General features: G+C 41.4%; 1 protein-coding gene across 1 annotated transcript; it reads right to left on the reverse strand.

Moving 5' to 3' along the window:
* Positions 1-8028: 8028 nt before the first annotated feature.
* Positions 8029-9546, reverse strand: LOC136536840 (uncharacterized). The gene has a single exon (XM_066528996.1). It carries the CDS (start codon positions 9544-9546, stop codon positions 8029-8031), a length of 1518 nt encoding a protein of 505 aa, XP_066385093.1.
* Between the last annotated feature and the right edge of the window lie 18297 nt (positions 9547-27843).

Raw genomic sequence — 27843 nt, forward strand, 5'->3', positions numbered from 1 at the left:
CTTTAAATTTTCAAATTTAAAAAATGACAAGTTTGAATGAGATTTTCAACCATTAAATGATTTTAGCTGAAAAAGTGATGAATACCAAAGTTGTATAACTCATCAGGATCTATAACTTTTATTTTAATCATATCTTCATCTGACAAAGTGATAGTAAATATTGTTCACAAATCAACATGTTTCTCGTATTGTTCACGAAACTATAAGTCATACGTGAATTTATGAACAATGTTTACTAATACTTTATCACATGAAGAAGTGACCAAAATAAAAGTTGTAGGTAGTGATGAGTTCAACAACTTTTATGTTCACGACTTTTATTGTTGAAATCATTTAAGGTTTTAAAATCTTGTTTGAAGTTGTCATTTATTGAAATTTAAAATTTTAACTGTTCATATTTGGTCAAATGAAAATATGATCAAAAATAAAAGTTGTACATATTGATGAGTTCTACAACTTTGGTATTTATGAGTTTTTCATCTGAAATCATTTACTCTTTTAAAAAATTGTTTCAAGTTGAAATTGTTTGAATTTCAAAATTTGAATCGTTCAAACAAAGTGACATGACAAGATGACCAAAATAAAAGTTGTACATGTTGATGAGTTATATAACTTTTATGTTTACAACATTTTCATTTTATTTCATTTAATGTCATAAAATTATAGTCAAAGTTTTAAAATTTAAATTTTTAATTTTTGTTTTTTTTGTTTTCTATATTATTTTGACTACAATTGTTTATATATATATCTTCATATATATAATAATACAAAATATTATATTTGTGCATGTACATAATTATTTTTATATTACTTTATGTTTTTATGATATAAAAAATATAGAATTAATAATTTAAAAAATAGAAAATATTTGTAGGAGCGGTTGGATCAGAAACTGCCCCTACAAATGCATTTGTAGGGGTGGCTGGATCCGGAACCGCCCCTAGAAATCGTTTCGAGTATAAATTAAAGGGCGCACAGGTGTTAGCCTGTTGGGCGCTCTCTTCTTCCTCTGACACCATTAGGCTGCCACGCCGACGCCGCCTCCTAGACCTATCCCGACACCACCCGTGCCCCTTCCTGCACCCGCACGCCCCATCTCTGCACCCGCGTGCCCCCTCCCCACACCCGTGCCCCTCCCCACACCCGCACGCCTGCTCCCCGCCCTAGGGTTTCCGACCGGCCGGCGGCGCTAGGGTTTCCGACCGACCAGCGGCGCGAAGACGAGGGCCACGTCCCCGCGCTCAGCCACGGCCACGGCGTGACTCCACCGCCTAGGTATGGCCGCGGTACTAGAGGAGAGCGGCTTGGCCAATAGCTAAATAATCTTGCCGAGGTATGTCTCCTGCTACCCACCTCTGTCCATTCAAAGCACATATGCACAACAAGTGTTCGATGCTTTGCCTCTATGAGATGATTGTTGAGTTTGAACCTGAATCCATGCCATCTACGAGGATCTAGACGACTTTCGCCATGGTCTACTAAATCCATGCCGCTGTCTGGTCCAATTTGGTTGTATACATTTTGTGTTGTATACAGTAATTTTAACAATTCTACTATGTTGCAAAGGTGAAGTCAGTTTCGAAATCAGAGTAAAACATTTATAGTAGGAAACTTTTGCTCTATCGATTGTGCAAAATTGCATCTGTCTGGAGTCCTGTCCTCATTGGGTCTAGGTAAAATTGAGTCACTCTTAATGGAAATGCAATGTCCATTTTGTTTTTGGAAGAAGAGTGGCTATTATAGAAATCCTATCCCATTTTCTAGTAACGCTTCATGTTATAGCTTTGCCTCTATCAAAACTAATGGTTTGATATGTGTATATACTTGCTTTACTGGTTGACAAACTAAACTAACAGTTTCTACTTGTAGTCAATCATGTGTATATTTTTATGTGACCAATGGCACTGTGTTATGTCTCTTGCTATAAGTAAAACTATATTGTTTGACACGACACAATGAATTGGTATCATTGTCTTTGTTTCTTACTCACGCGGAGCTAGATATAATTCATTTTCCGTAATTGTTCTGTTAATTCTAGGAGGGGAAAACTTCCAAATTTCTTAGAAGGGACTGAGGGAGTATCTGTATTGCTAATTTGTATTTTCTTTTAGCTAATAAAAAGTTGGAATCTGAATCTGATGGTACATATGGTTTCTTACTATGCTGTATGGATAGGGAATATAGATATATTCCGGAATCTTAGCTCGACACTTAAATTAGTTGTCTCCTCATTTTTTTGCCTCTTCTAGTGTGTCCTAGGTTACAATGGTAAAAAATATTGCTGTTACAATGGCAAACTGGACATATCCAGTTAGGATTCTTCTTAACTTCTAACACATTATCACCATACCTGCATTAGCAACAAAGTGTCAATCCAGAAACAAACTAACTGTCAAGTATAGCCTTGCATGGAGAAAAGAAAACAAAGCTCAATTTCTATGAAAATATAGCTTCTCAAATGACAGACTTGTGATATGTAGTTTTTATTGTAAGTCTAATTAATGTCAGTCTTGTGTGGGCAATCTATATAAAACATTGTACAAGTAAATATGGTTTGACTTAGGATAAACCAGATAAACCATAAATTGGAAAATACAGCTAAACTTCTAGAGGTAAAATTTTAATAACTGCATTGGCTCTTGAGTTGTTTATATACCCATATACATTATGTTGTCTTGCTCTGTATATAAGTCTGCATTTGTTGTTGTTTTGCATGTTGTTCTGGCATCCTTTGCATGTGGCATTGTGGCCTCCGGCTATGACCCATGTGATCTATCCGATCCAATCCAACCCACCCAACAAGACAACATGTTTTTGATCCATCTAATCCACCTAGATACACCTGGACCCAACTAGCAAGCTATAGCAATTCAACCCACATAACCCACCCAAATCTATTTTAACCCACCCATGCACAGGCCTAAGAGCATCTACCATATCACAATGCCAGAGTTCTAGTTGGCCAAGTTGGCTCATATAGTATGTATAGTAGTATTATGCTTGAACACTTGTAGTACGAAATCATGTATGTATGCAATGCGAACAGTCCAAATTTTGGTCAGAACTGCTATCGTTCTGCAAAGACCATTCATGCCACTAACTTTTATCCATGTTAGACATGGACTCCATAGGAGGTGGTACTCTCTAGCTTGCTCCGAAGAAGAATCTAGAAATGCTATTCTAGTTTCTAAAATTATGCACCTTGCTTTAGAATTTGCAGGGAACTAAAATGCTGGTTTTGTGATCTGTAGAGTCAACTGTCCTTTTTCTTCACACTGAACTGATGCATCTTTCATGTGGACAGTCTGTAAACAAGGAAACTAACTTGCCATTTGTACAATATAGCAAAAACGAACTTGAGCAAATATTAAAATTCGCCTCTACACTTCAGTTTGCAAATTGATGTTTATCTAACATACCCAAAGCTAGTGTGCATTATCTAATGTGCCACTATTATTTAGGAGATGTCCATATATAAGCTAGTGTGCATTATCTATCTTTGTTCATGATAATTAAGTAGTTCTGATTCTATTTTTATCTGGTTATTTGAATGCATACAAGTACCTAGTGTTAGTGTTTGTGGCTGTGCTCGGATGCCTTTCTTCCCTAGTGGTTGCAGCTGCTGCTGTTTGATATTTGTGTGCAACGACAACTTGTTGTCCTACTACTGCTCTACTACTCCATAGTCTCTACTCTCTACTACTATTCTCTCTTACTATGTGGCTGGTGGCTACTAATCTTCTCTGTACTTGCTGTCTTCTCCTAGTACTTGGTGGCTGTTGGCCAGCTACTCCTACTACTACTTTTTTTTTAGATAAAGGATAAAATATCCGGCTTCATCTATCAATGATAGAATCAGACCAATTGTTACAGACTCTAACCTGGGCACAAAGTTCGGCTGAAGTAAAACTTACAACCACACACACGACTAACGGAATAGGTAAAAAGTTTTTGATTAAACAAAACCAACGTGCCTTTGTGAAAGCCAACTGCCACAGAGATCATTTGATCTTTAAGATCTTCATGCCGCTGTAAGTTTACCCAATGACGAAGCCAGTGCGTTCCTCGGAATAGTACCTGCAAAAGAGATTTTGGTTTGCATTTGTCAAAAACCACATCATTCCTTGTTATCCAGATTGCCCAAAGAAGTGCGGAAGCTGCTGTTAATAACAATGTATTGTACTTTTTGTTTCCCAATTTAGACCAATGATAGAACAAATCATCTATATTTGTGGGAGGTGATATCCCAAAAAGTATATGTATAGAGCGCCACAAAAATTTGGCATAAAAGCAATCAAAAAAGAGATGGTGAATTGTCTCTGAAAAATGGCAGAAACAACAACTTTTGTCTCCATTCCAATTTCTCCTAGCCAAGTTATCTTTGGTTAGAATCACTCTTCTTTTTAGATACCACATGAAAACTTTTATTTTCATTGGCAGCTTCGTTTGCCAAATATCTTGCGACGCTCTCACCCCATTGTTAATTAATGCAGCATACATAGACTTGACTGTAAAAGCCCCAGAGGCATTTAAATTCCATACAAACACATCTCTTTCCTGTAGTAAGTTAATCTGTTGTAAAGAAGCTATAATTCGATGCCAATTTGTTAAGTTCGCACCCACCAAATGTCTCCGAAATGATATATTTAGTACCGGGGAACTCAAGACTGTAGCTATAGTGTCTTGTTTTCTTCTTACAATATTAAACAACGCAGGAAATCTATCTTTGAGAGGTTTGTTGCCCAGCCAAGTATCAACCCAAAATCTGGTTTGTGTCCCATCTTTGACATTAAAATGTCCTAACTCCATGAAGTTATCTTTAATATTCATAAGGCTTTTCCAGAAATGCGAGTCCGTTGGTTTCTTTTCACAGCTTCCAAGAGTCTTATTTTTAATGTACTTATTTCTTAATAATTCTTGCCACAGCCCATCCTCATTTAATAACTTAAACAACCACTTACTAAGCAAACATTTATTTTGAATCTCTAAATTTTGTATCCCTAGACCTCCCTGGTCCTTAGGCTGACACATAACTTTCCACTTGACTAACCTGTATTTCCTTTTGTGCTGGTCATTTTGCCAGTAAAAGCGAGACCTAAAACAATCAATTTTTTCCACCACCCCTTTCGGTAGTTCGAAAAATGACATCATAAACATCGGTAAACTGGATAGCACCGAGTTTATGAGTACCAAACGACCACCGACTATAAGTAGTTTCCCTTTCCACCCACTAAGTCTTTTCTCGATTCTCTCTTCTATACACTTCCAGTCTTTATTATATAGTTTCCTAAAATGCATAGGTAAACCCAGGTAGCGAAATGGATATTTACCACTGGCACATCCAAACAGCTGCGAATAAAACTCTTCATGATCTTTAGCTTGTCCAAAACAAAAGACTTCGCTTTTGTGGAAATTAATCTTTAGGCCAGATAGTTGCTCAAAAGTACTTAGCAGTAGTTTCATATTAACTGCTTTTTCAACATCATGGCTCATGAAGATCACCGTGTCATCCGCATACTGAAGAATGGATAAGCCATCCTGAATTAGATGGGGAATAACCCCTTCTATCTGCCCTGCTTCCTTTGCTCGGGCAATTAGTATGGCCAACATATCAACCACTATGTTAAATAGTATGGGTGACATGGGGTCACCTTGCCTTAAACCTTTTTTTGTCTGGAAGTAAGATCCGAGTTGGTCATTAACCTTAATATTTACATTGCCTCCTTGTGTCAAACTCTGCACCCATTCACACCACTTTTGTGAAAATCCCTTCATCCTTAATGTTTGCTGTAGAAAACTCCATTTTACTTTATCATAAGCTTTTTCGAAATCTATTTTAAAAATCACACCGTTTCGTTTTTTCGTGTGAAGTTCGTGAAGCATTTCATGTAATATAACTGCGCCCTCCATAATATTTCTTCCTGGTAAAAAAGCCGTCTGAGTCGGTCTTATTAATTTGTGGGCAATCATAGATAATCTATTTGTCGCCACTTTTGTGAAGATTTTGAAAGAGACATTCAACAAACAGATAGGCCTGTATTGTTGAATAACTCTTGCATCCTTCTTTTTGGGCAGCAAGATTATGTTACCAAAATTAAGACGATTGAGAGGTAAGGTTCCCTGATAAAAATCAGAAAACAGAGCCATCAAATCGTCTTTAATTAAGCCCCAGAAAACTTGATAAAACTCCGACGGAAAACCATCCGGCCCAGGCGCTTTATTATGTTCCATTTGGAAAATTGCCGCTCTGACTTCCTCATGAGTGAAGGGCTCAGTCAAGAACTCATTTTCCAGATCCGAAACTTGAGGTATGTCCTCCATCTGAGATTCATCTAGTGAAATTAGAGAATCTTCAGATGGACCGAACAGGTTTCTGTAATAACTGGTAATATGCTCTTTAAGCTGAGCATCACTAGTTATAATACTATTACCATCCTCAAGCTGGAAAATACGAGTTTTTCTATGCCTACCATTGGCTAACAAGTGATAATATTTTGTGTTGGCGTCTCCTTCTAAAAGGTGTTTCACTTTAGCCCTTTGGTACCACTTGAGTTCCTCTTCTCTAAGTAACTCAGCGAGCCGTTCATTTAAGACATGTTTTAGATCTCGTTCAGAGTCATTTAGCAAGGTATGTTCTGCCTTTTTATCTAGTTCGTCCAATTTGTTTAAAAGTATTGCTTTTTCTTTCTTATACAAACCACTCACATGCTTTGCCCATCCTCTAAGATGCTGACGAAGCCTTCTAATTTTCATTTGCCATCTCTCAATAGGTGATCCTATAGCTAGAGTATTCTGCCAAACCTCTGAAACCATGTCACAGAACCCGTCTCTTAACAACCAGCCTAATTCAAATTTGAATTGAGCCTGATAAGTTATGGACGAATTATTAGTAGAGAATAACATAGGTGTATGATCAGAGATTTCTCTAGTGAGGGTATGGACCATGGTGTGAGTGTATTTTGACTCAAAATCTGTGCATACTAGAACCCTGTCTAACTTTTCAAAAGTTTGGTTTGGCAAATTGTTTGCCCAGGTGAACTTCCTTCCTGTCAGATCTATTTCTCTAAGATTCAGGGTATCAATTACTGCATTGAACATAAATGGCCATCTATCACTGTAGTTATCATTGTTTTTCTCATCTGGTCTACGAATAATATTAAAGTCACCACCTATAATAATAGGTAAGGTTTCCTTTGAACATACCCGTACCATCTCAGACAAGAAATTCGATTTTTGATCCGCTTGTGCCGGGCCATAGACTGATATTAGATTAAACTTAAAATCATCTTCTTTGTGTCGTAATTTAAAACGAATAAAGAAATCCCCTTCCTCAATTTCCCCAATGTCAAAGGACAACAAATCGACGCCTAGGATCATGCCACCGGATCTACCACGTGGAGCCATACAGTGCCAGATAAAATCTCTACCAGCACAAATGGTATTTAGAGTGTTTTGTGGAAAACTAGCTCTACCAGTTTCCGATAAGGCAATGAAATCTAGACTTTTCTCCTTTGTTAAGTCTGACAGAAATCTGTATTTTTTACCATCCGCAAACCCATTACAATTCCAGAAAATTCCTTTCATCTTGAACTACCTTTTTTTATGATTTTTCTTCTGACGATGTGGCCCTCTCATTTTTTGTGATATAGGGGTTTGTAAGATCAAAGGATCACAACCCCCATCACCGAGCCCTTCTGCAATTTCCGAACAAATAAGATTCAACGCTTCAAGATCTACGATATCTTCATTAGAACAAACAGTTGAAGCATCTTCTACTAAAACAAAGTTTTCCTCCCTTAGCTTAGCATTCTCCAACAATCTATTGTGCTCTATGTCTTTTAAACATTTAAGGGAATTAAAAATATCATGGTCGTTGCTACCTAAAACAACCCCTAAAGAACTTGTTGAGTTAACTAAAGAGGAATCATCTTGTGAAATAAAAGAAGGAGGTTGCTGCATTTTACCTTTATCAAGCTCAGACTCCAGGTTCGTCTTCGCTTTAAGCTTAGCTGCCTTCTCTGTGGAATCCTAATCCATAGTTGAGGCATTCCTCTTGCTGGATCTCACCGGTGAAGCTATCCCACCGTTGAATTTATTGTTCAGATTCCCAGAGTCGATTTGAGGTGGCAACATAGTAGCTTTCCAAGCATCCCCTCCAGACTGAGAAAGTAAAGCTCTTGGATTCTTACTTGGCTTCACATGCTTACTCTGGGTGATGGTAGACTCCCCTATTTCCTCCAGCTGTGCCGCCCCATTGGGGCTGCTGTGTTGGCCAACCATAGGTGGCAGGTCACCATTGCCATTGCCGGATGCCTCAGCATCTCCTATTTTTCCATCCACATCCATTTTTTCCTTAGAGTTTCCCCCTTTGAGATTTTCCTCTTTTGGATCTCCTTCCTTGGGATTCTCCTCCTTAGGGTCACCCTCTTTGGTAGAGTCCATGTCAATGAGCTGTGGCTCACCATTGAGGGTGTTGTCTTCAACTGCAAACTGTAGCTCGTAAACATAGTCCCCAATCACCACATCCACAAAATCTGGGATAAGATTTGGGTCTAGCACTGCTACTTTCATCCTTGCCCTGCCAGTGTTCTTAGTAAAGATAGTGTCAACAGCCTGAGGGACACCCAAGATAGTTCCAACCGCCCATATAATGGGAAACTTTTTGAACTCTTGAGGTAGTCCTCTGAACTGCACCCATACTTTCTCAATTTCACGTTTATAAACCTCATTGTCAGTTCCTTTTTCAAAGCGAATCTTTCCTTCAACTGCCTTAGCATCCATAGGACCCCAGTTAACCACTGTTTCCAATAGGTCAGCCGAGGGAAAATTAATAATAAAAGCATCAGTGCCTTTTGTCTTAATTTCCCATTTATGTTTCTTGTCAGGTAGTAGCTTTTCTAGTTCCACTGTCAATTGATCAACAGTAAAAGAACCTTCCAAAACACGTACCACAGCTTTCTTTTCCTGAACATTTACTTTTGCATTTTCAACCACCGGAATAAAATAGAAACCTAGGCCTTCCACAGCATAACCACAAGGAATAGCACTTGTATTTGTTTTTTTACTATTCGGGCACAATTTAGTCGTATGATCTCCATAACAAATCTCACAGCAAAGGACAACAGTGCACTCATGAATTGTATGACCTTTAGTGCGATAGCGATAGCAATATGGCTTGCCTTTATTTTTTTGTGCCCCTTTCTCAGACGACTCTGGGATTTCTAACATATTACCTTTCGGCTCTGAAGCCGATGGGACAACCTCCTTGAGTTGCTCTGGAGCCTTCATTGGCGCTGAATCCAGCACCATCGCGGTGGCTTGCTGACTTGCTGCTGGAGCGCCCCCTCCATGCACTGTACCGGCCTCCACCAGAGGAGGCAGGTGTGCAGCAGAGGATGAGCCGACTGTGCCACCCCCTTGGTGACCAGCATCTGGTCCGGCATGGAATGGCGGCTGCTGGTGGCCATGGTAAGCCGCCACACCTCCTTGCTGTGGAAGAGCGCCCCCGATGAGTGCCTGCTGGGCTGGCTGGCCGACCTGCCCCATGGCCGGTGCTGCGTGTTGGCCGGCTATGACGGGATGATTTGCAGGCGCGGTCTCTGGGTGGAAACGCTGCCCGCCAAAACCCCCACCACGCCCGCGGCCAGCATACCTTCCTCCATAAGGGCGATGTCCACGTCCAGGGGCTTGCTACTCCTACTACTCCTCTCTCTACTTACTACTATTACTACTTATTATCTTCTGTCTTCTATCAACTCTTACTACTAGTGGCTGCTGGTTGGTCTCCTACAACTCCTATTACTACTCCTTGCTACTCCTACTACTACTCTACTACTATACTATCCTCCTGCTCTTCTCCTACTACTCTACCACTCCTCTTCTACTACTACTCTCCTCTACTCCACTCTACTCCTCTCCTCTCCTAAGCAACTGTTGCTTTTTTGCTACTTCTACTACTTCCCAACTACTACTGTTTACTACTTCTACTTCTGTCTTCTATCAACTACTTGTACTTCTGTCAACTAATTCTATTACTTCCCTACTACTACTGTCTACTACTTCTGATTGTCTGATCTGCCTATCAGGTTCAGAAGATATTAAGCATATGATGTTCATGTGTGATTGAGCAAAGTCAGTATGGCAGCTGTTGCTTTTTTTGGGAAGTAGCACCTACTTTTTTTTGCCAAATCTCCCCTCTCCTCTATTTTTGCCACCTTTCCTATCATCTATGTTTGGGAAGCAGCAACTGCTTTTTTACACATTTTCCTCTCTATGTTTGTTAAGCAGCTATTGCTTTTTTTTTTTGCCAAATCTCCCCTCTCCTCTCCGCTCCCTCCTTTGTTTTGCCGATGATGAAATTGTCCAAGTCCATACATTATATGGAATATGAGCTAATGATCAAGAACTTGTGAGGAACTTGGTATCATTAGCAACCGCCCCTACATTACCTTCTCCTCTCTTCTCTGTTATGATGCCTTGATGCTCCAAGTTCATGATCAAATAATGATTGACATGTTTATGAGGCCTCTACTACTACTACTATTCATTTTTTGATATATTGTTGTTTTATAGGACTACTTTGGTTTATAGACCTTTTTTATTTCTTATACCTTTTCGTGTACCTAAAGCACACTTTCTTGCATCTATTAGAACAAAGCACGAAATAATATCGCAGACACCAGATAGTGTAGCCCGATGCCCTGAGCATGATGAGCAGCCAACCTATGAGGAGCAAGCACTAGAGGACTGGCTAACTCAGGAGCAGTTCGATAACGAGTTAGAAAAGGATCTAGAAGTGATGCTTACTTAGGAGCAGTGTGATGAGGAGGAAGGGGGAGCAGAAGGAAGAGCAGTAGAGGCTGCTGAAGGCGAAGAAGAAGAGGATGATGATGATGATGACTCAGAAGAGGGATATGAAAGTCCCAAGGATCCTTTCCCACATGAAGCCAGAAGGAGGCCAACGGAGGAAGATTTGGACAAGGATTTTGACCCGAACAAGGAGGTAGGGAAAAAGCATTAGCTTGTAAATTTTGCTAAAGCTTTGGCTGTGTTACCTCTGCTAACACTTTGACCTATCGTATATATAGGTCCCTCCTGAAACTCAGAAAAGACGACGTCGACATCCGCGACATCTCACTAGACAAGACAGGGTAGAGGAAAGGAGAGTAGAGGCAATAGCCATAGAGACGGATCATGATGCCTCTGCTCCACAACCTCAAGACACAACCACGACTACCAAGCCTAAGAGGAAACAAGGGGATAGAAAAGGAAATCTATATCTAGATAAGGCATGCTATGTGATAACAGAGGTTGGGCCAGCAGGGGAGATCCTTGAGCCAAAGGAATTAAGAGGACGATTCTGTAATGCGATCGGGACCCTAGTAAGAGATAAATTGAACCCAACAATCTCTAACTAGAAAGAGGTATCAGAGAACAAAAAGAATGAACTATGGGATAGGTAGCTGAAGCTCAATTTTAGATTTCTGGAGGATAAGCATGAACTGGTAAAAATGCTTTTAGGATGATGGGAGAGTCATTCCAACGTAGGAGGTCGGAGCTCAACATGAAGTATATCCAAAAGGGGTTAACTCCCTTCAACGAGTTTAGCAAAATAACTCCTAGTCAATGGGAGGAGCTCGTGGCTCAGAAGACTTCATCGGAGGCATTGGAGAGCTCGGTGCCCGTAACACCGAGCTGGCAAAGAGGAACAAACACCACCATCATCTAGGCCCTGGTGGCTACTATGCCAAGGAAGAGCAGTTTAGGAAGATAGACAAAGAGGCCGTAGCTGCTGGGAATATCAATGTGACAAATTTGAAGGTACGCTCAAGGAATTGGATATATGCGAGGAGTATAGAATCATCCGGCGGTAATCTTAAGTTTGATAAGCCAGAGACCCAAGAGGCAGTATCAAGGATACTAAAATATGCTAAAGACAAGGAGAAGGGCCCATTCAATCCTTCCAGAGAGAGGGACGAGCTTAGCCTTGGCTTGGGAAACAAGGAGCACACAGGCCACACCAGGGGGCTAGGGAAAAGGATGACCTGGAAGCAAGGATTCGAAGAGGACAGACACTTGTACAAGAAACATGGCAGAGACCGGGAGACTAGTCTTGAGCTCCAAGTGAAGGCTCTAGTTGCGAAGGCGCTGGAGGAGCAAGGACTGTCTACGGAGCCACGGATATTAGTGACGCCACTAGGAGAACTGGCATTAGTTAGCAGCCCTTCAAAAGTTCCTAGCAGCCAAGGTTCCACTACAGCCACAACCCCCGTCGATCGCATACAGGAACCAACTAGTTGCACCTTGGTGTTTCTCAGCAGCCGACAGAACACTGTGATGGAGGTGGCAACGGATGTGGCACATCCTCCTGATGGCTTACACCACAATAATAAGATCCCACTGGACTACACTAGGGTCGAGGTGCATACAGTGAAGCCCGAGTTCATGCAGTGGATGATAGACTACGCAACTCCCGAGGGGCTGGTGTTACTCGGAGACGTTATGGGGCAGCTCATCCTTGGGCACAAATGGGACATTATATTGACTGCTTCTTCGCCACCTCCCCCTCTCCCAAATTTGGAGCGAGTTGTTAAGGTCAGGGAGATATTTTCACCATCTTGTGACCACCACATTCTTGAGATGTCACATTCTTCCCCGCCTCCTAGCGAGCATGTGCCTAATGAGATGCCACAACCTTCTCTAGCTCATACCGAGCAAGTGCATGATGAGATGCCACAGTCTTCTCAACAAGCACAGCTGATACATGAACAACGAGTGCCTCTTGAAGAAGGTGATGCACAAGAAGATGAGGACATGCCTGAATGGGAACTTCAAAAGAAGCATCCAATCACCATAAGGCCAGTTTACGTTCTGATGAAAGACATCTCGTCGGTGTCCAAGTGGTTTTCCCATGACCAGTTCAAGCCTGAGAACCAAGTTAAAAAAGTCCCATCACGGGGTTCTGAGGAGGCTGTCACTAGCAAACTCTACCAAATTGCAAAGCAGTATCCAAATGTTGATGCCATCAAATGGTCAAAGGATTGCCTGAAAACATATGAAAGAGGCAAGCCCTTCCTACCAAACCGGGACATCCAGCGCCTACCACTTGGAATGAGAAGGTTCCATGATTGGTACTTGCGTGTTCTCCCAACGAGCATAGATCTCATACAAGCATGCTTCCCCACCGACACATTTGGAAGCCCAGCCGGGAAAATTATCTTTGACTTCAATGACATGCACACATGCTTTCACCTGGGAGAAATGGAGATGAATCTAATTCGCACGTGGTGCCTGTAAGTCCTTGTCCTCCTGATATGATATGAATGTAATCTTTGAATTTTGTTGTAACTAACCCACATCGTGATTTGTAGAATGCAAGTGCACATTATCAAACAAATGTCAAGTCTAAAAGCCAGGTATCTAAACCCTCAAGCTATAGCTCAAACAAATTTTAATTACCCTAAACGGTGGACACTGGATGCCAAAGAGCTAGCTGTTGCAAAGACTCTTCAGGAGAAAGAGCGCATCTGTACGGCGAAACTAAGGGAAGAGTCCCTTGAGGCTATGGCATACATTGCCCTGGCTTTCAAAACTCTCCAACAACACTCTACTATATGGCTACCATACAACTTTGAGTAAGTTCAACTCTATACTTAAAGCTTTAATTGATATATTTTATTCAATGCAAAAGAGCTTATCTAGTTCTATGATTAAATCCATGTGGCAACCCCTGGATTTGTATAGCCATCGATGTCGGAAGGAGCATGGCATGGGTCTTTGATTCAATAGATAGGGACCCCGTGACATACAAAGACTTCATATCGATTCTCAAGACATATACATATCGACAATCCTCATTAGCTTATATGTTTTATACATACTTGTAACGTTCACTTTTGGATTCTAACAAGTTGTATTTGCTAAAATAATTCAAACAGGGCATTTAGGTTCTATGTCACTAATCATCACAAAAGGCATGATCTAGCAAGGAAGGAAAAGCTAGCTATAAAAACACTATGTGCGGTAAGTGTAACTTACTTCTTGAAAGTGCATCTAGCCCTCTAGTGGGTTTTGGATGATTGAATGACAATGTGATTAAAGGACTAACCTATTTGCTAAGTGTGGACAGGTAATAGGTTATCTCACAGGTACTTAATGAAAGCCAAAATGATGTGTTGTTGTGTAAACAATCTAGTTCAAGCACAAGACAACAATGCAAATGGAATTCATGCAAAGGCTTAATTATTGTGAGATTTCCATGTTCTATGTGAAAGCAAGCTTGTAAGAATTAATTAATGAGGCATAAGGGATTACATATGGATTGGTCTCATATTTGAAGCTTGCTAAATTAAAATGAAAAAGATAACAAAACATGGATGGATGATTCAACACAAGATGTGACTTGATGGCTTGAGATGGTGAAGATAGCAAGGAAAGGCTTTGAGGTACTAAGCAAGGGTGAAGGGCAAGCGATGGCTTGGTGGCCGAAAAACCTAGCTAGGGTGAAGAAGGAAGTACTTGCATTTAGTTGAGGTACTAATCAAGCTATGATGGCCATGTTTATGTGGAGGATCAAATCACTATTGGAGTGTTTGATGGAAGTGACTTGATACATTTGGGATTATTCAAATTTGATGAATGGAATCAAGTCACATGCTCAAGATGGCTATGCTCAAGTGAAAAGATCAACATCAACATGTTAGCACCCTTACTTGATGAAGATTGGAAGGGACGGCATCAATTCAAAAGAGATCAACTCAAGTGGTATAAATTCATTTTTCCTTTGATCTTGAGTTTAATAGGTATGCCATACTATTAAGAGGGATGCATCATGTTGATAGATAATGTTTCATAAGTGCTCAAGCAAACCCATGTGAGTTTTGAGTATTTGAGCGACAAAAGAGCTAACTTTATTTTTGCTGGTCTGGCAATACCGGACGTGTCCGGTATTTACCCAGCAGTGCTAAAACTGTTGTTCTCAGGTTGGTTCGTCGGGAGTTCCAACGTAAGTCGGGAGTTCCGATGGTCGGGAGTCCCGGCAAGGGTCAGGAGTTCCGACGTCTCACACTTTAACTAACTTGGAGGGTTCGCTGTCCTGGTCATACTGGACGTGTCCGGTATTCATGTCCAGAGGCCAACGGCTAGTTTTCAAAAGATTTGAGGGTCAGGAGTTCCGACGTGAGTCAGGAGTTTCGACGGTCGGGAGTTCCGACATATGTTGGGAGTTCCGACACCTCACATACTTTAACTGAGTTACATGGTTTTCAAAATTGCTGAGGGTCGGGAGTTCCGACGTGAGTCGGGAGTTCCGATGGTCAGGAGTTCCGGCATTCATCGGGAGTTCCGACGCCTCACAACTTCACTGTAACTTAGTTACCGTTGGCACAGTGTAAGTCATACCGGACGTGTTCGGTATTGCAACAGCTATAAAACGGCTAGTTTTTCTAAGGGGGCTATAAATACCCCCAAGCCTCCACCTTTGGAGGCTGCTGATTCGGCTGATACACACACACGTTTTTGAGCCTTGCCAACTCTCCCAACCCTCTCTTAGTGAGTGATTGATCAAATTTGCCAAATCAAATTGTGGGTTGAGTGAAATTCAAAAAGAGAGCAATCCAACCACTTGAGCACTTGTGCATATTGTCAATCTTGTGATTCACATTTGTTACTCTTGGACTCTTCGGTCCTAGATGGTTAGGCGTCGCCAGAGAGCACCCGAGAGCTTGTGGTGTGCCTTGGAAAGTTTGTAATGGTCGATTCCACCGTCTTGGAATCATCTAGTGGAAGGAGAAAAAGGAGTTGGAAAAGACTCCGGCTAGAGTGACCTTTGTGGTACCCTCTAGGGCTGACCTTCGCTAGGTCGCCCACAGCCCCCTCGACGGAGAGTATGACTCGAACGAGTCCAAACTTTGGTAAAACAAATATTGTGTCTCAATTTGCATTTCATTTTATATTTGTGTTGCTCTAGCTCTTGTGCAGGTTCTCTGTGTTTACTGTCATCTTCAGTAGATACCTACAGTTTGGTTTGAAGATAGAAATTGAAGGGAGCAAGTTTGGGGCTGTTTTGCAGAAATCGTGTATACCGGACACATCCGGTATACCTACCGGACATGTCTGGTATTGATCATTGTGCCAGGCTATTCTGTAGAACACGTGCATACCGGACACGTCTGGTATACCTACCGGACATGTCTGGTATTTCCTACCTACGCTGAATATATTCATTCTCTGTTCTAACTTTGTGTTGCAGGGTTGTAGCTTCTAAATATATTCTTTATACCTTGTATACTCTGTGGCTAACTTGTGAGGGGTGGTACTACTCTTTATTTGGAGTTTCCATTTTGGAAACTCTCTTTACTAATCATTTCCGTATTTAAAGGTGTTAATTTTCAAAAACGCCTATTCACCCCCGTCTAGGCGGCATCCTAGGTCCTTTCAATTGGTATCAGAGCAAGGTTCTCACCTAAAGCTACACCACCGTGAGAAAAGGATGTCGACGCCTATCGAGTTAGAGCCTGTGCTTCTCCAAAATGATGGTTCAAACTTTCTAACTTGGTTAATACATGTACTTAATGCTTTTAGAGATATTAGTCCTCTTGTTGAGCATATTGTGGATGCAAGCATACCTCTTTCTATAGTTGATTGGGGCAACTACAAAAATTTGTCAAAAGAGGAAGAGATATGCGTGCAACTCAATGCTCAAGCTATTAATGTCATTTTGAGTACATTGAGTGTAGAGGTTCAAGATGGGGCAATCTTCAATGGACAACCACCTCCGGAGAGTGCTCATATCATTTGGACTAGACTTTTTGATTTATATGGAAAATCCAAATGTGATGATGCACTTAAGATTGAGTCAATGGAAAGTATGTCCATTGTGTCATCATACAGCAAAGAAGCCTCACAAGACCTCAAGAGCACTAAGCCGGAGCAAGAAGTGCAAGCAGCGCATGATGAGTTGTCTGCTTACACATACCGGACGTGTCCGGTATGGCCGAGGCAGTAGACCAGCAAGCTGCTGTTTGCAACAATGCTCAAGACCGGTGGTGACCAAGTGATGAGTCAACCTCATTATCTCATGATACTCATCACTTGTGTCTCATGGACAAGAAAAGCAAGAAGAAGAATAGCAAGAAAGATCAAGAAAAGGAGAAAGCACAAGTAGATGATCAAGATGAGAGTGATGTTGAAGTTGAAGACAACTACAACCTTGATCATCTCAACCGCAAAGACAAGTTCATCATCATGAAGATAGTTGAAAAGAATGATGAGCTTGAAGAAGAGATCGAGAAGCAAGAGCAATCACTTCAAAAGCAAGAATTGTTTCTCATCTCCAAGATGGAAGAACTAAAGGCTCTAAGTGAAAGGTGTGAAAATTATCAATTGTGCATGCTTTAGTTACTAACTCCTCTTCTAGTGTTTCACAACTAGAGAAGGAAAACTTTGAGCTCAAGGCAAGGTTAGATGAACTATCAAGCAAATATAATGTGCTACAAGCAAATTATGTTCATCTAAAGGGCTCTCATGAGGAAGTAGTAGAATCAAGCTTCATGCTTGAGGTAGCTCATGAGGTTATGATCACCTCGGTAAAACTTTCTCAACCTTGTACACATTCACTCACTAGTACACCATCTCAATTAAATATTTCTTGTACTAATGAGTGTGCTCCTCAAGCAAGCCAATCTTCGATTGAGCTAAATCTTATAGAAAACATAGAGCTCAAAGAAGAAGTGCAAAGATTAAAGAAAGATATGATTCGGTTGAAGGGTAAGGAGAAAGCACAACCTTCTCAAGATAACCGTGATAACATGGTGAAGAAGCTTGAGAAGGGTTCAAACCTTGCTTCCTCCAAAGCCCAACAAAAGAATCACATCTCAAGCAAGGCCAACACAACCAAGAGCAAGAAACATGGAAAAAGAATGTGCTATGGTTGTGGATTGTATGGACATGAGTGGGCTATGTGTTCACACAAGAGTTGGGCCAACAAGGTTGAAGCTGCCAATCAAAAGGCTTCCACCAAGGAGGCCAAGCAAATGAAGAGTGATGGACAAAGTGCTTGTCTCATGAGCAAGAAATTGGGGCATCCTACCAAGAAATGCCCAATGTTCAAAGAGGCAAGAAAGGAAGCCCAAGTTGCAACAAGAAGATGCTATGAATGCAATGAGATGGGCCATAAGGTTGATATATGTCCATACAAGCAAAGCAAGCATAGAGCAAACAAAGGCCGCATATGCTATGCTTGTAGAAGAAAGGGGCATCTAAGCTATGAATGCCCAAATGGTAAAGCACCTAAGCCAAACACATTTGTTTATAATGATATGCTTAGGAAGACCACAAATGGAGTTAGCATTTGCAAGGTGATGTGTTCACCACAAACTAGTGCTAAAGCCATTTGGGTGCCTAAGCACTTGTTGACTAACTCAAAAGGACTCAACAAGAGTTGGGTACCAAAGTGTGCTTAGGTTAATGATGTAGGTACTTGCTGATGAGATGAAGGCTTCGGAGTGGTTGAGCAAGCAATTTGACAATATTCACTCAATCTATCAACCAATTCTTATCATAATCCCTTACATGGTTGACCCGAAGATAATTCAATGAACATATCATATATTTCATTCTCACCATTGGTAACAAGTACCTAAACCTTTTAGGATAGTCACTTTGTTCATTTCATGTTCTATAGTTCACAAATAGGTACATTTGTGAAATAATGAAAGTGGCTAATTAGATTCAATTAAAAAGAATTTTACTTTGCCATATGATGCTTTTAACAGCTCTCTAGTAAACCAATTCATTTGTTGAGATGCAAGTTTACAATAAATACTAGAGTCAAACGAAGAATTACAAGCAGTGAATTAATTGGTTCTGTCCTGCACCTATTGGACGTGTCTGATATGGCTAGGGATAGAAAGTCAGTGCTTCTGTTCTAAGTATTCCGGACGTGTCCAGTATGCCTACCAGACGTGTCCGGTATTGTAGGAACCAGAACACTAATTTGAATTACAACTGAGTCTTTGATCCGTATATTTTCATATATCCTTAACTTACTCAGAAGCTTGTGTTTTATCAAAACTAAGTGGATTGTGAGCATCTCTTGAACTCAATTGTAAATATGGCAATTTTATTAGGTTTATGGTCAAAATGGAAAATTGGCTCTCAATTTCTTAATAGAATAAAAGTGCTTGTTGAAAGTCATTCAAATTACTTGAAGCACTTATTTAGGGGGAGCTAAATTTCTATTTTGCACCATTGTGGACTAACAAATTTATCTAGCATTCTTTGTAGTTCTTTGGATGAATATGTATCTAGCATGATTATTTGGCAATTGAGGTCAACATAAAGATCATCATGCTGTTTATCTTCTTAGTGGTATTCTTGTGGGCTCAAGGCAAAGGTATGTGCTTACATACATACATTGTAAGTGCATCTAAGGACCTTTATATGTTAGAATGTGCATTTGTGTGACATAGGAGAGATATTTTTCAAAACCCATAACTAGCATGTGTAGGTGGTGTGAATTTACAAAACTATTTGAATCTTGGTCTTTGTGACCTAGCCTTGTCATGTGATGATTATAGCTCTCCTTGATTGTTTGATTGGCTAATCACACATGACATGGCTTTCTTAAGTCCACAATCTACTATGTCTCACTCTATATCTCTCAAGTAAGCGAAATCTTGTATATGCCAAATATTTGGAAAAAGAGAAAATCATTTTATGGCATTGGATAAGGAAAGTGATGATACTCGGTTTGGATCAAGATTATATACCTTTTTGGACTGAGAAATAACATAAAAGGGGACTGGAAGAGAGAAAACACATTTTGGAATTATTTGGGCCAGCCCACGTATACCGGACGAGTCTAGTATGAGCGGGGCTATAAAACCGAGCATATCCCTTCGGCCTAGACAGGCTTGTCTCCTTCCAACCAAACCAGCCGCCGACTTCTTGCTCTCCTAGGGTGACCAAGGACTTCACCAAGAAAAAGGAGAGAAGGAGATCGCATTGGAGAAGGCTTGCATCAAGATTGAAGGCCCGGGGACTTGGATTTCTCATCACCTTCTCATCTCTCCTCTCAAGGTACCCTAATCATGGACCTCGTCTGATCTTCATGGTCAATGCATGATTTTGAAATTCCTTCGATCAATATGCTGCATTGGTGATATAGAAGCAATGTCCAAAGTTTGGAATTGATCCATGATGGTTTGAATCGAGGAACCCTAGTTAGGGTTGCTGGTCGCCCATATCGGACGTGTCTAGTATGCTACCGGACGTGTCCGGTATGGCCTAGTAGAGCAGGCTCTCTGCTCTCCTTTGATTCAATCCTATCCTAGAATTGTTTGTTAGGCTTAGCTTCTTTTGTATCTTCGTTTTGCAAACCTATTGACAGTTGTGTGTCAAAGATGGATGTAAAACCATGGATCAAAGATTCTACGTCTAATTACAATTCGAGAATAAGCTATGGGCATGTATCTAAAATTCTATGGAAATCTTTGGATATAGGACAGCAACCATGAGTGGACGACAGGAGCCAAGGTCCAAGCACAGGCATGATCCCGCACTTGAAAAGTACAAGAAGGCGAGACAGGAGATGCATCCTGGATTCAAGCCAACCAGCAGGAGGTCTACCAGGGCTACCTCTAGTGCAGTAGCTCAGTATACAGAGGGATCAGGGAGCTCTTCTTTTGACACTAACACTGATGAGTTCAGAGTGGAGTCTAGAGAAGAAAGAAAGAGGAAGAGCACCGACAGAGGATCAAATGGTGATAGCTCAGATGAGGAGCAGGAGATTGAGGAGGAGGAGCTAGTTCCTCCTGTTCAGCACTAGCCTGGTCAGGGTATGCATTATGGACTTCTTGAGACATGTTTGCCCAATGTGCCCTCTTATGTTCCCAAAGTTGACTACAGGGGAAAGGGTATGACCAGGAAAGCTAGAGATGAGTGAAGGGTTGATCCGAGAGGCTTACCTAAGGTTCAGTATGATCACCGCTTCTAGATAGCTTTTCACCTAGACTTCTACTATAGTGTGATTCTCACCAGGAACCCAATTATTGCTAGGTCTCAGTGGATTGACTGGCAGTATGTTAGAGAGTTGCAAAAGGCCTCAGTTGATCATGCCATTGCTATTTGCTAGCGCATTGGGGTTTATGAGATCATGGAGTTCCATCATGACTAGAACACAGAGGTAGTAGCTTAGTTCTATGCTACTCTGTTCGTTGAGGAGGATGAGAGGCGGATGCACTAGATGCTTGAGGGCCAGTGGTACAGTGTTGACTATGATGTATTTGCCACCTAGCTTGGCTTCTCAGAGGATGATCTCTAGAGGGATAGGATCCACACCGAGCAGGTGTTACCTCCTGAGTAGCTCGCCTACATGTACCCTCCAAGTGGTGAGAGAGGAGCTATGGGGAAGGTTCTAGGTCTTCACCCTACTTACAGATACCTAGACAGGATGTTCAGGAAGACTATTGACTGCAAGGATGGAGACAAGGGCAACATTGCAGATTACTCCAGGAACCTACTCCATAGGATGGCACCTGATGCTCGGCCTTTCAGCGTATTTGACTTCATTTAGTCAGAGATCAGGAGTGTGGGAGAGAGGCCACTTAAGGGATGTGGATTTGCTCCCTATATCATGTATATGATTGAGCAGGTGACAGGGCACACATTCGAGTATGACAAGATTCACAAGGCCCTAAAGATTGTTGCAGATCTACCTGAGACAAGGTTACCTCCAGTAGGACCAGGAGGAGGAGCAGCAGCACCAGAGGTAGATGCACCTAGGAGTGGTGCACCAGCAGGAGCTTCACCTCCACCACATGCTCCTTCACGTTCTTCTTCACGTCATGGCAGTCCTCCCTCGCCTATCTGCTGACTCTTCAGCTCCATATTTGGGATGTGCCAGGACATCTAGACCCGATAGCAGAAGGAGAGGGAGGCTAGGAGGAAGGATACTCGAACCTTGAAGCAAATTGCTTCTAGGCTTGAGCTTCATCCTCCTAGGTCTCCACTATCAGATGAGGCAGCTAGTGAGCCTGAGACAGAGGAGCAGCAGGCCAAATATGATAGAGAGTATGTTGAGTTCATTCAGCGACAGCAGCAACAGGCACCTAAGCACCCTGACACTCTACCACTTCAGGCTCATATGCCTACCCACTCTCAGCCATGTCCCATCACTGTAGACGACTATGCTTCAGACTGGTGGAGTGACCTCACTGGTGGTGGTGGCTACTACGGGTCTGGTGGCTATGACCCATCTGGTGCGGGTGGTTCTCGTCTAGCCAGTGTTACACGCTCCAATGACGAGGAGGCTGGTATAGATGATGATGATGATGAGTGATCTCAGCTTTCAGTGATAGCTTGTAGCCCCTTTGTCCTTAGTATGTCATTGTTGGACCTTTGTGGTGATAGTTGACAAAGGGGAGAGAGACTGATTAAAGCTTCAGGATAGTTTCATTTGCTTATCTTTGTACCTGAAGATATGTACTGCAGGCTATAGTTTCTTATTTTTGAGCTTTATTGATGTATCTTGGATTTGAGATAGATTGTATCATGTGAGAGATGAGACTTACTTATGCTTTATCTATGTATCTCTTGAGACATGATCTTTATTTATATATTAGTGATTTCTGGACTTGAGAAAATATGTAATGAGTGCTATGTGTGAATTACATGTGTTATATTTATTTTCATAAGGACCATGCATGCTAGAATGAAATTATTTGATGTGATGCCTTTATATTTATTCTTATGTGATATATCTTGTCATATGCATCACGGTTTCACTTTGTCACACACACATGCACCCCACAGATGCAATGATTTAGGGGGAGTCTCCTATATGTTTTAGTATGTGCAATTGACATTTGAGGTCATTTTGTGAATTCTAATCATAAGCACATATTAAGGGGGAGCCTCTCATAAATCATTGAACCCAAAAGTTTAAATGTTTATATCATTTTGTAAGCTTTAATCAAGTTGTCATCAATCACCAAAAAGGGGGAGATTGAAAGTGCATCTAGCCCTCTAGTGGGTTTTGGATGATTGAATGACAACATGATTAAAGGACTAACCCGTTTGCTAAGTGTGGACAGGTAATAGGTTATCTCATAGGTACTTAATGAAAGCCAAAATGATGTGTTGTTGTGTAAACAATCTAGTTCAAGCACAAGACAATAATGCAAATGGAATTCATGCAAAGGCTTAATTATTATGGGATTTCCATGTTCTATATGAAAGCAAGCTTATAAGAATTAATTAATGAGGCATAAGGGATTGCATATGGATTGGTCTCATATTGGAAGCTTGCTAAATTAAAATGAAAAAGATAACAATACATGAATGGATGATTCAACATAAGATGTGACTTGATGGCTTGAGATGGTGAAGATAGCAAGGAAAGGCTTCGAGGTACTAAGCAAGGGTGAAGGGCAAGCGATGGCTTGGTGGCCGAAGAACCTAGCTAGGGTGAAGAAATAAGTACTTGCATTTAGTTGAGGTACTAATCAAGCTATGATGGCCACGTTTATGTGGAGGATCAAATCACTAATGGAGTGTTTGATGGAAGTGACTTGATACATTTGGGATTATTCAAATTTGATGAATGGAATCAAGTCACATGCTCAAGATGGCTATGCTCAAGTGAAAAGATCAACATCAACATGTTAGCACCCTTACTTGATGAAGATTGGAAGGGACGGCATCAATTCAAAAGAGATCAACTCAAGTGGTATAAATTCATTTTTCCTTTGATCTTGAGTTTAATAGGTATGCTGTACTATTAAGAGGGATGCATCATGTTGATAGATAATGTTTCATAAGTGCTCAAGCCAACCCATGTGAGTTTTGAGTATTTGAGCGACAAAAGAGCTAACTTTATTTTTGTTGGTCTGGCAATACCGGACGTGTCCGCTATTGATACCGAACGTGTCCAGTATTTACCCAGCAGTGCTAAAACTGTTGTTCTTGGGTTGGTTCATCGGGAGTTCCGATGTAAGTCGGGAGTTTTGACGGTCGGGAGTGCCGGCAAGGGTCGGGAGTTCCGACGTATCGCACTTTAACTAACTTGGAGGGTTCGTTGTCCTGGTCATACTGGACGTGTCCGGTATTCATGACCAGAGGCCAATGGCTAGTTTTCAAAAGCCTTGAGGGTCAGGAGTTCCGACACCTCACATACTTTAACTGAGTTACATGGTTTTCAAAATTGCTGAGGGTCAGGAGTTCCGATGTGAGTCAGGAGTTCTGACGGTTGAGAGTTCCGACATTCATCGGGAGTTCCAACGCCTCACAACTTCACTGTAACTTAGTTACCATTGGCACAGTGTAGGTCATACCAGACGTGTCCGGTATACATACCGGACGTGTCCGGTATTGCAACGGCTATAAAATGGCTAGTTTTTCCAAGGGGGCTATAAATACCCCCAAGCCTCCACCTTTGGAGGCTGCTGATTCTGCTGATACACACACATGTTTTTGAGCCTTGCCAACTCTCCCAACCCTCTCTTAGTGAGTGATTGATCAAATTTGCCAAATCAAATTGTGGGTTGAGTGAAATTCAAAAAGAGAGCAATCCAACCACTTGAGCACTTGTGCATATTGTCAATCTCGTGATTTGCATTTGTTACTCTTAGACTCTTTGGTCCTAGATGGTTAGGCGTCGCTGGAGAGCACCCAAGAGCTTGTGGTGTGCCTCAAAAAGTTTGTAACGGTCGATTCTGCCGTCTCAGAATCATCTAGTGGAAGGAGGAAAAGGAGTTGGAAAAGACTCGGGCTAGAGTGACCTTCATGGTACCCTCTAGGGCTGACCTTCGCTGGGTCGCCCGCAGCCCCCTCAATGGAGAGTAGGACTCGAACGAGTCCGAACTTCGGTAAAACAAATATCGTGTCTCAATTTGCATTTCATTTGATATTTGTGTTGCTCTAGCTCTTGGGTAGGTTCTCTGTGTTTACTGTCATCTCCAGTAGATACCTGTAGTTTGGTTTGAAGATAGAAATCGAAGGGAGCAAGTTTGGGGCTGTTCTGCAGAAATCGTGTATACCAGACATGTCCGGTATACCTACCAGACACGTCCGGTATTGATCATTGTGCCAGGCTATTCTACAGAACACGTCCGGTATTTCCTGCCTGCGCTGAATATATTCATTCTCTGTTCTAACTTTGTGTTGTTGGGTTGTAGCTTCTAAATATATTCTTTATACCTTGTATACTCTGTGGCTAACTTGTGAGGGGTGGTACTACTCTTTATTTGGAGTTTCCATTTTGGAAACTCTCTTTACTAATCACTTCCGCATTTAAAGGTGTTAATTTTCAGAAACGCCTATTCACCCCCCTCTAGGCGGCATCCTAGGTCCTTTCACTTCTTCAGTACTCTGTTACATGGCTGTCAAAAGCATTACTTAACATTTTCATATGCAAAACACACAGTGCCCCAAGCAGAAGCCTGGGAGTGTACATTGTGGATACTATATATGTTCTATGATGAGTAACACTGGTGCCTACAGAAGACACCCCTTAAGGGTAAGTTTGAACCTCTTTACCTATAGTATAAAAACTTCGTACATGGTATGAAATACTAAACCACAACTTGTTCTCTTGTAGTGGAGAGAAGAGAAAGGAATGAAAAGAGACCCATACAAGGATGACCAACTCTTAGAGCTCGTCGGCGACCTTTGCAACTTCATATTGGACCAGATTGTACATGTCAAAGGCACCTACCATAACCGAGAGTATGAGTTAGGTACAAATCCTCAGTACCAACACCTTCATGAGACTGAAAGGCTAGCTCTAGGACATTGATAACAATGTGTATGGAATTTGTATATTTAATGATGGATTGTATATATTCTTGTGAATTGGACTTGTAATTGTAGTTTATATAATACTCTTGTGCTTGTAGTCACGGTCGCGGGGCATTTGGCAACACAAACACGGTTCGAAACGTTGGTCACGGGGCGTTCGGCAACGCGACTGCTGGTCGTGGGGCATTCGGCAATGCGAACGCGGTTCGGAATGTTGGTCGCGGGGCGTTCGTGTGGCAGAACCTCCTAAGTTATAGGGCCCACATGCACCTGTCACTGTCCAATGACTTTTGACATTTATGCATATGTTTCCAATAACTTAAAAAGACTGTCGGGTGTCCTCGGGGAACCCCGAATCATCCACGATTTCTGAGTAGGATCACGTTACAGAGTCATTGCAGTATTACAACATTTATTCAATTATCAAAACCAGAGTAAAAACAGCGGAAGTCTTATGATAACATAGTTTACAAACCAGTTGTTTCAAACCTTACAAACTAAGTTCGATAATTATTACAAACCATAGTAGTAGTGGAGTGGCATAATTAATATAGACATATCACACAAAATAAACATCCTGCCCAAGGATCACACATTTACTTCTCATCGTTAGAACGAACGATAGTCATGCAGCACGATACAAAACAGATCTGCTCATGAGGCTCACCTGCAACAAAGGTCAACAAACCCTGAGTACGAAAGTACTCAACAAGACTTATTCGAAATATTAACTGATAAACTCAGTAATGCAGGCTCAGGGATTCAAGGTATAGCTTTAACAATGATCAAAGTTCTTTTGCGTAAAAGCTCTTTTAACAACATTCTTTATATAGAAAACTTCTCAAGAATTATATACAAAGCTGACACGATCCGCACTGAGATCATGAAACTTCATATCCAACACCTTCACAAGCCTTATTCAAGTTCCGGTTATTAATTCTACGATGATGAACAGTGAGTTGAGTCTCCTTAACCGAGGAGCAACGATGATTCGAACCGATTAAGCCCAGCTGGGGATTCCAGACCACACGACATATGCAGGTCCCCGACCTACATATACCAACCTACCCTCGGATCCCCTAAAACAAGAACGGGTCCGCGCCACCCGAGAACACAGTACTCCACCATTCCAGCCCATGGCCACGTGGGTACACGCTATTCCTGCCATCTCTCCACTCCCAGTGCGCGAGTAGCCATTCTCGTAATAGAATTGCCAAGTTCAGGCTTACCGGAGTATGTGGTTAGTACTACAAATTCTCACCTCATATAATTCAACAACGGACGTGCTTTAATCGACACAGGCGGAAAGAACCCGCTCACAAGACCTCCATGTCTTGTGGCTCACACACACCGAGTCCGCCCGGTCTAGATTTATTACTCCACATTCCCATATCACATGCTAACAAAGTTAACCAATGTTCTGTTTAAAACTTGCAGGTGGTAGGTAGTCACCTGACTTTCATCGTTCTACGCATAGCTAAGCAAAACTAGACATATACGAATTTAAAACTGGTAATATGGTAAACATGGAATAACAAGGGTGGTAATGCAACAATTAGGCTTTTACTTAACTCCTAATTACTTAATGCAGTAACGGAAAGCAAAAGCGAAATTTATTTATAAAACACAAGGTAGGGTTGTATGCATCCGGGGCTTGCCTTCGTTGACGGAAAAGTCCAGCTCCTGCGACGTTTCACAAGTATTCGATCCGACCTCAACAGACGGATTAACTTCTTCCACGACTTGATTAACTACCACGTGTTCACCTTCGTTCACTACACGTAGTAACAATGCCATGTTCAACATGATGCGGAATACTAAATATGATGCTCGATGATGGATACAAAATTAACAATGTGAATACAACTTTCCTTCGCGGTACAGTTGCAAGTCAACAACTAAATCTTTTTCATAACACATACATCAATTGCCAAGGATCATCATCACTAATGACCCAAGGTCATCACTCAATCCAAAAGTCCAAACAAAACCTAAATCATTAAAGGTTACTATTCGCTTTTATGAATTAATTATTTAATTCAAAAT

Source organism: Miscanthus floridulus, chromosome 2, assembly GCF_019320115.1.
Source record: "Miscanthus floridulus cultivar M001 chromosome 2, ASM1932011v1, whole genome shotgun sequence".
Taxonomy (NCBI): domain Eukaryota; kingdom Viridiplantae; phylum Streptophyta; class Magnoliopsida; order Poales; family Poaceae; genus Miscanthus; species Miscanthus floridulus.

Bases quoted from the DNA above. Each gene is read 5' to 3' on its own strand.
- LOC136536840 (XM_066528996.1), bottom strand. From the start codon at position 9,546: ATGGGGCAGGTCGGCCAGCCAGCCCAGCAGGCACTCATCGGGGGCGCT.